The sequence below is a fragment of the Austrofundulus limnaeus genome, unplaced genomic scaffold (assembly GCF_001266775.1).
Source record: "Austrofundulus limnaeus strain Quisiro unplaced genomic scaffold, Austrofundulus_limnaeus-1.0 Scaffold30, whole genome shotgun sequence".
Lineage (NCBI taxonomy): Eukaryota > Metazoa > Chordata > Actinopteri > Cyprinodontiformes > Rivulidae > Austrofundulus > Austrofundulus limnaeus.
Genome location: NW_013952432.1, coordinates 1,877,644 through 1,887,078, shown reverse-complemented (window position 1 = coordinate 1,887,078; position 9,435 = coordinate 1,877,644). Strand labels below are relative to the sequence as shown.

Genomic DNA, 9,435 nt, shown 5'->3' with positions numbered 1-9,435 from the left:
GTGTGTGTGTGTGTGTGTGTGTGTGTGTGTGTACACACACAATAACTTTAATGTAATAGATATCTGCATCCATTGGATGTTGTGTTTGGAATCACCAGCTTCATTTTAAGGTGATAAAACAAATTGCTTGTATTTATTCCTTTCTACACACTTTGCAGATTTTTTTCTGCAATCCACCTGTTTAATCTGTGCGCGCTCCGGCGGGGTGACAATCATTATAGTCGCGCTTTGGAGTGCGCGCTTTGGAGTGCGCGCTTTGGAGTGCGCGCATTCGGCCGTGCGTCGTCGTGCTATGACCGCAGGAGAAACAAGGTCCAGACTGATTTTTGTGCGTCCCACCTGAGCACTGACTTCACCTGCACTGACAGTCACCTCGCTGCATGAAAATGAATGGAGAGCAAGCGACGTCGCCTCCAGTGTGTCGAGCCTTTCAAACATGTCGCGGCGCGCGCTCCTCCCACTGCAGGCAGTGTGGACGGTCGGCATCCGACCGGAGGACGCCCTGTCACGTAAACACGTAAACAGTTCGGCACTGATTTTCACACACCCGAACCAGGTCCGAATAAGTTTTTTCCCCCTCTTCATTTGCACTCTCAGCCACGCTTCTTCTGTTTTGACTCCAGCCGGTTACGTCATCAAAAACAATTGAGCGGTTGGCCGGTAAACTACAGATCTCTATCATAGGACAAATTTATATCGTTTCTACCGTATATCGTTTATATCGCGCATTCCTAGCAGACAGTTAAACTGAGCACACACTGAAGACGTGAACAACAGAAAAACCTGGTCGCACAACTGTGGGTGTGTCAGACCCCGTCCCCCACGGTGCGTCCCCACCAACTTTCAGCACAAAGTTACGCCCTTGTTTACAATCCTTAAGTAACTTTTTTGAGGATTCGTAATTTTGCCGTGTTTTTTTTATCATAACTTGTACATTTTGGTACAATCAAAACATAAAAATAATACTTTTACTTCTTTACAATTTAACACCTAGCTACATGCTACAAATTTAAATATGACCAAACTCATCATGAAAGGAGTTTTTATGCACTCTAAAAAATGAAGTGTTGAATATACTCAACCAAGTTATGTCAACTGGTTACTCTAAACTGAGTTGAATAAATGTAAATGAATTTACACATTTCCAGTTGACAAAACTTGGTTAGGTAAATTCAACATCTTTAGAATTTGTAAAAGTTATTTTACTTTCATTTTTACTTATCGTGAGAAGTTTTATGACTTTTACTTAAGTACATTTGTTGTCAGTGAAATAAATTTTTACCAGTCATTTTCTGTTAAGTTACGTTTTATTTTAACTTAGTTATTTCTTTCAAGGTCTTTATGCGATTTCATATGTAATTACATCAATGTATTGGTTTTTGTACAGGTTTAATGAATTTGACCACAAGTTTTTTGGCATCAGTGACAGTGAAGTGGAACAAATGGATCCTCAACAAAAACAGCTCCTTCAGTGTGTTTACAGAGCTTTAGAAAATGCTGGAATTCCAATGGAGAAAGCCAATGGGACCAGGACAGGAGTGTTTTTTGGTAAGACAATTAATATATGTTTCCAGTTGTATCTTTAGATTTGCATGACAAGTTTACAAAATATTCTGCTTGTTCTAAAGCCCAAGTTTAAAACGGAAACTTTGCTGAGTTTTAATATATATTCCCAAATAGGGAGCTATTTCATACWTTTCACACTCCTTTTTCAGGCATAATGAACAGAGATTATGAAACAAACGCTGCACACGTGCACCCCAGTGTGATCAACCACTGGACAGGAACTGGGCTTGCCATGAGCATTGCAGCAAACAGAGTCTCTTACATCTTCAACTTTACTGGACCTTCTCTCTCCATTGACTGTGCCTGTTCATCATCACTTGTTGCCCTTCATCTCGCCTGCCAGTCTATTAAACAAGGTCTGAATGGAACCATGACTTCTAACAAGTGGAAAACTACCTCTGAAAGTCCATAATTAAAACCTTGTTTTTTTCTTATCAGGTGATTGTGACATGGCTGTTTGTGGAGGCGTAAGCTGCATCATTGAGCCGAGAGTGTTTGTGGCGCTCAGCAAAGCCAAGATGATTTCACCTGAAGGGACGAGCAAACCTTTTTCTATCAGAGCAGATGGTTATGGGAGAGGGGAGGGCTGTGGGGTGGTCCTCCTAAAACCACTGAAAAAGGTATGAAACCTGCTAAGAGAACAAAACATTTTTTGTAGACACAGGGCTACAGTGCCTTACAAAAGTATTCGGCCCCCTTGAACTTTTCAATCTTTTGCCACATTTCATATATATATATATATATATAAAGCTTATCGAGCTCAGATAAGCTCTTGAGGTGTTGGTCAACATTTAAAGCAGTGATTTTTAGGTGTTTTCCTGATTTGACACATCTGATTTGAATTAATAAGCGATTAACAATCTTCTGAAGACCGAATAGCAGGGAAACAAGTAAAACATGCTGGATAGGAGTACTTGAGGACCAGGATTGGTAATGTAGTCCTAAAATTTGGAGCTGCAAGTCCACGTTTTAGTTTGGGTTTTTGAAGTGTTTGTAGCCTCATTCAGGGTGTTTTATTTTACCAGTAAAATTTTGTAAGAATGGTGTCAAGTGAATTGAACAAGATATAGTAAGTGGAGATGGAACATTGAGAAAAGGTAATTAATCTTTGGTAAAATTTTCATTTTGACAGTAGCAGTCCTCCCTATTATGGAAAGGTGTAAATTCATCAATCTGAGTACATTATCATTAATAGTTTTAAGCAGATGTATAAAATTAAGGCAGAATGACGCCTGGGGAAAAAAATACCCCAAAAATGTTTGTGGAACTCAGCAGGGAAGCCATCAGGGCCTGGTGCTTTATTATTAGGCAGAGATTTTAAGGCTGTAAAAAATTCCTTTTCTGATGTAGATAAGTTTAGCATATCAGTCTGTTCCTTGTTTAGCTGAGGGAGAGATTGATGTCATTTAGAGATAGGTTATTGTTTTCTTGACTTGGAGAATTTTCTGATGAGAACAAAATTCGCATAAAAGTCTTTAAAAATCTTGTTTATTTTATCAGGCATCCGGATTGGCTTCCCTGCTGAGCCTTTAATACTTTTCCCCTGGTTTTGTTTAAGCTGATTTGCTTAAAATTTCTCAGATTTATTGTCATAGCAACATTATTCTTGGAAGAGTTCATGAATTGGGTTCTTGAAATTTGTATTTTCTTAATTCAGTTTATATTTCTTCTGTTAAAGGTGATATACTGTATCACATTCTTGGTTTTCTAGAAGAGATGTTAAAGTGCCATCTTTTGGTAGGTTTAAGAGGTTGAAATTTGATTTCAAGTTAGTTATAGGAGCATTGCTGATTGTGATAGCACATATTTCTGAGTCGGAGATGGTAGCTATAATTGAGTTACTTAGAAAATAATCAATACGGGAGGATGATTGATGTAACAATGAAAAAAGAGGACCCTTTGGATGATGGATGATGCAGACGCCAAATATCAGAAAAGCCAAAATCATCCACCTGATTTTATTGATTGTTATTATTTCTGTTAGTGGGCTAAATTTGCATTAAAATCTCCCCATGTTATAATTGGAAAACACTGTGACCCATCCTAGCCCATGGACTATGTACAGTACATATTTGTACCTATTTTAACTTTAGACTCCTGTTTTTAATTGATAGGCATTTCAAGACCATGACCACATCTGGGGAATCATCTGCAAAACTGCAGTCAACCAAGATGGACACTCAGTCAGTCCTATCACCAAACCCTCCATGACACAACAAGAAGACCTTCTGCGTAGAGTTTACTCAGACAGTGAAATAGCAAATGTCCAGTACATAGAAGCTCATGGAACAGGTACTCAAACAGGAGACTCAACGGAATTAGGAAGCATCTCTAACATCATTGCTAAAGCCAGACCTCCTGGTTCAGGCACACTGTGGATAGGCTCAGTGAAAAGCAACATTGGACACACAGAATCTGCAGCTGGGGTGGCCGGACTGATTAAGGTTCTGTTGATGATGAGGCATGAAACCATTGTTCCATCAGTTTTCTATTCAGATGAAACTTCTAGTGTTGATGCAAAGACCCTGCGCATTCAAATTCCAGTGAAAATTGAAAAATGGAAATCTTCCACTGCAAGAGTTGCAGGAGTGAACAACTTTGGGTTTGGGGGAACAAATGCCCATGCCGTAGTCAAACAGCACATACAGCCAAGTGTTAAGCAAAGTATCAACGAGCAGCAGGTGAAATATTTTGTTGTGTCAGCAAAAACACAAAAGTCTCTTAAAATGATGTTTGAGGATACCATTAAACAACTGGAGGCACATAACAAAGTCGATTTCAATTCTCTGTTGTACACATCAGCTTGCAGAAGAAGCCACCAAAGGCATAAATACAGAAAAGCCATTGCAGTTTCATCAGTAGGTGATCTTAAAGAGAAGCTGAAGGTCGCTGTTGATAAAAACGTTAGCCCAGCCCTGTCAGATCCAAGATTAGTGTTTGTGTTTTGTGGAAATGGTGTCACTTACCACGGCATGTGCAAACAACTGCTAAGAAAGGAGCCTGTGTTCAGAGAAAAAATAAAAGAAATCACACATCTTTTCCAAACTCTGAGCCCTCTGAACATCCTGAGCTCACTCGAAAGCGACTTTGAAAGCAGTGACTTTAAAAACCCAGATGTTGTCCAACCTTTGCTGTTTGCTGTCCAGGTTGGTCTTTCCACCCTGCTCAGGCACTGGGGTGTCCATCCTGACGCTGTGCTCGGACACTCTGTTGGTGAAGTTGCTGCCGCTCACTGTTCTGGCCTCTTGTCTCTGGAAGATGCTTTGAAAGTCATATACTTCCGCAGCACCCTTCAGACCAAAGTGACAGGGGGGAAGATGCTTGTGATCAGCAACATGGCTTTATCAGAGGTAGCTTCTCTCCTCCCTAACTACTCCGGAAAAATTAGCCTTGCTGCTTCCAACAGCCCAAGTTCCTGTACACTCTCAGGTGACCCATGTGCAATTGATTGCCTTCATAAGGAGTTAATCAACTCTCCTAACAGTCAGAATCTGTTCCTTCATGTACTGGACGTCCCTGCTGCCTACCACAGTCACATGATGGAGCCAATTCTACCAGAAATCGAAATAAAAATTGGCTTCTTACAGGAAAATGACCTTGATACAGAGCTGTTCTCCACAGTTACAGGGAAAGGACGACAGCAAGGAGATTTTTGCTCAGGTCAATACTGGGCGAGAAACATTCGTGAGCCAGTAGCTTTTGAGCAGGCTTTGAAGTCAGCAACTAAAGGAAGGAAAACTACAGTCTTTGTGGAAATAGGGCCAAGAAGAGCACTGCAGAGAAATATCATAGAAACATTGGGAAACAATACAGCTGTTGTTGCTTCAGTGGAACCTCAGAAAGACCATGAATCAGCCATGTCTGTTATTTCTAAACTGTTTGAGTTGGGCATTCAGGTGAATTGGAACAGCTTTTACAGAGCTTACAAGACAACGCCTTTGTTCTTCCCAAGGTACCAGTTTGATTGCTCTGATAGAGACATTATCATCGGAGCAGCCCAGAATAACAAACCAAGCAGCCATCCTGTGCTCTGTCAAACCGGAAGTGAAAGCAATATTTTCAGTTGCAATCTCACATCTGATGCCACTCTTTACTTAAAAGAGCACAAGCACAATAACATACCCATCATCCCCGGTGCCTTCTATGCTGAGTTGGGTTTGGCTGCATTCCTCACTAGTGCCAAACCAAAAGTGCCCCTCAGATCAGTGCAACTCAGTGTCGGCTTTCACAGTCCCTTTGTTTTAAAACAAAACTCTAACGAAATGAAAGTGCAATTGGAACAAAAGGAAAAAGAGACTGCTTTCACCGTGTTTTCGTCATCTGCGGTCTATGCTTCAGGCACAGTGGTTTCAAAGAAGAGGCTGATGGAAGAGCAGCTCATTTCATTAAGCTCCATCTACAAACGGTGCAATTCTATCATAAGTTTTGAAGAGTTTTATGGGTTTCTCTCTCAAGGCGGCTTTCAGTATGGAGATGTCTTTCAGAATAAGACAGACGTGCATTATGGGGAAGATCTAAAGGAGGCTTTTGCAGCTGTTTCAGTTCCAGAGGAGCTACGGTCTCATTTGCATGACTACTCCATCCATCCTGTTGTGTTGGATTTTTTGATGCAGCTTCTTCCTGTTACTGTAGAACATACCTTTGCAGGCAGGCCAGGATTTCCTGCCAAAATAGGCAGCCTTACAGTGTTTGAACCCTTGCAAAATGAGATGATTATCTATCTGAGAGCAACTGATGTGGGCACTGATCAATTTGAGGTTTGTGGTTGCTTTGCAGATCAGGCAGGTAGAGTGTTGGTTGAGGTGAAGCATGTGACAATCAAATACCTTGGCAGTCACTCTCATGTAGTTGAGCAATATTTTTACCATAATGATTTCAGTGTTGTTCCCAAACATTTTCCTTCTTCTTCTTCTTCTCCTCCTCCAAAGGCATTGGTTTTCTCTGATGATTTAGGCATCTCAAAAGCTCTGCAACATTATTTGGACCCAATATCTAGACATATTTCTTTCACATATGCAAACAATATTTTAAGCAATGGGTTTCCATTTCTTCTGGCAAATCTCAACATCAAAGATATTGAAGAAAACTTTGACGAGGTGTTATTTTTGTGGAGCAAAGAAGATCTCACATTACAGGGGGCCGATGTCATCTTGCACAATCTGGCAAGCTGCTGTGAAATTTTTCGCCAAATAGTTCTTGAGTTTAAGCGAATTCAGTTCTCTAAAGCAATCAGAACCATAACCTACCAATCATCTGACATCACCGTAGACCACATAAGTCCTGGTTTTGTTCTTGCTGGCATGACAAGATCATTTGCTGCAGAGTTACCTGATCTTTCTTTTCAACTGGTTGACATAAGTGCCATCTCTACTCAGGACATTGAAGCGCTTTTTGAGGTCCTAAGATCACATCCTTGCAATGAGTTCCCAGAGTTGGTGGTAAAGAATGGGCTCATCTTGAAACCTTCGATTGTCCGCACCCCTCTGAAAGTCTCTGAGACTAAAGAGGACAGTTACAACTGTCCAACATCTGAACTTTGCGTCTTTCAGACAGCTGATGCACATAAAATGGCTCGACTAAGTGCCATTCCCTTACACAGTGAAGCTGATCCAATCAGCCATGCCTGTGTTGAAATTCAACCCAGTAAAATATGTGTTCATTCATCAGATTACTTCCCTGTCAGTGTTTCACATTTTTCATTTGGCCAGACACTGTACTGGAATAAATACTCAACTCAGAAACACAAATTACTTGCTCTTGACTTCAGTGGTGTAGTTACAGCAGTTGGAAAAGATGTGCAGAAACTCAAAGTTGGAGACCAAGTTGCTGCTTGTTATCCTGTTGTGGCTGCAGCTAAAGTTCAAGTACCGGAAGATGTATGCTACAGAACCAAAATGTTCCCATTCCTTCAAAAAACACCCTGTGTTTCATATTTTGTCCTAAATTGGGAGATACTTCATCAAACCTTGCATAGACCCAAACAAAATTTGGGCATCATTTGCACTGACCACAATTCTGCTCTGGTGAAAATCTTGGCACTTTGTGCTCACAAATCTGGTTGGAACGTGATTGTTGGTACACAGTGCAATGGCTCTTTTGTAGATGCCAGTCAAGTGGATGCATTTGTCATTCTACCCCCATTTGATAAATCCCTTGCTATTAAATCTGTCAACCTTCCAGGTGTCCAGCATGCTGTTTTTATCTGTGAATCCCAGATGCAAAATGTGTTGGTTCAGGAATTGTGCCAAAATATAAAGGAAAGTGTTTGTGTACAGACAATTCAGATGCATGTGATTTTGCAAAAAGGATACTTGAAAGCACGAAGGCCTCACATTTACAACTGGCTGAAGTCTCTGAAATTAAGCAGAAAGTTTGCTCTTGAAAGCTTCACCTTTCAGAGTTTGAAATCTGAAAGCAAGATTCTCGATTCAGAAAAACTGCCATCGTATTTCAGCTCAAAAAAGCTTCCAGTGATAGCTCTGGAAAAAGACCCAAGTGGTAATGTGTCTAATATCCCATTGTTGCAAAAGAAAAAACAGCTTTTTAGAAAGAAAGCAGTGTACATTGTGACTGGTGGACTCACTGGGTTGGGCTTTGAAACAGTCAAATTCATCTCTCAAAGAGGCGGGGGATATGTCGTCATTCTTTCCAGAAGCAAACCGACATTACATGTGCAGCAAGAACTACTCACCGTACAGAAACAGTGTAGAAACAGCATCACAAGCATGGAATGTGATATATCGGTGTCTGAGCATGTGCAGAATGTTTTCACCGTAATCAGGCAGAAGTTCAGTGATTATCCAATAAGAGGGGTGTTTCACAGTGCAGTTGTCCTTCATGACAGTCTCATTGAGACCTTGAACATATCGCTTTACAAAAAGGTTTTCAAACCCAAAGTAAACGGTGTTTTGAATTTGCACCATGCAACTCAGCACTGTCAGTTAGACTACTTTGTGTGCTACTCTTCCATCTCGGCATTCCTGGGAAACGCCTCGCAAACAAACTATGCAGCGGCCAACTCTTTTCTCGACTTGTTCTGTCAGTACAGGCGTAAACTCGGGTTGCCTGGACAGTCAATCAACTGGGGAGCTTTGAACCTTGGCCTGCTCTTGAACAAAGAGCATTTCCATCGCTTCCTGGAGGCAAAGGGAATGATGGTGTTAGATGTGGCCGAAATTCACAAAAGCTTGGAAGAGTGCCTTGTGCTCAACCGGCCCCAACAAGCCATCTGCAGGTTTCACTTCAGGAACATCAGATACAACATCCTCTCTCAGAATCAAGCCTTGACCTTGCGCCTTAAAGCGTTAGTTGAAGAAGCCTTCCAAAAATCTAAAGAGGCAGATTCTGAGACTAAACAAACAGATTTGGTTTCACCAAAAGAATATGTGTTCTCTCTGCTGAGTGAGACCATCAGCATTGATCAAAGTGAGCTGAGTGAGGAGTCCCTCCTTTCATCGTTGGGCATGGACTCAATGCAGGCCATGACTCTGCAGAATCTAATATTTCAAGAGAGAGGTGTGAATGTGCCTCTGGTGAAACTGTTGGATCCCAATGCCACATTATCAACAGTGATCGCTGAACTGAGTGAAGCAGCTGAAGGTGGAAATGTCAGTGAAGACATGGGTGATGCTGAGGTTTCAACAAGACTGTAAGAAACAAAAGAAAATCAAAATGTTCAATAGATACCTTTTTGTACCCGATCAGTTTATTTTTGTACAGATTTTTCTTGTCAATGTTCAAATTTTTTGGTGCATTTTTAGTGGCATCACATTTATATGCAAATAAACTATTTGTTTTTCAAATAGAAAGACAGCGGGTTGGCATTAATCTTTAAAATAATTGGCAAATGGTTAGTTTAATGTTCAAAAA

At 40.9% G+C, this 9,435-nt stretch overlaps 1 protein-coding gene across 1 annotated transcript in view; it reads left to right on the top strand.

Moving 5' to 3' along the window:
* LOC106515563 (phthiocerol synthesis polyketide synthase type I PpsC-like) overlaps window positions 1–9,377 on the top strand; it is a 13,207-nt gene extending 3,830 nt beyond the window's left edge. The window contains exons 3-6 of the mRNA XM_014005420.1: window positions 1,388–1,548; window positions 1,716–1,922; window positions 2,005–2,186; window positions 3,681–9,377. Coding sequence (XP_013860874.1) covers window positions 1,388–1,548; window positions 1,716–1,922; window positions 2,005–2,186; window positions 3,681–9,218 — 6,088 coding nt within the window. The 3' untranslated portion in view covers window positions 9,219–9,377. The remainder of the gene's footprint in view (window positions 1–1,387; window positions 1,549–1,715; window positions 1,923–2,004; window positions 2,187–3,680) is intronic.
* Window positions 9,378–9,435: the final 58 nt, after the last annotated feature.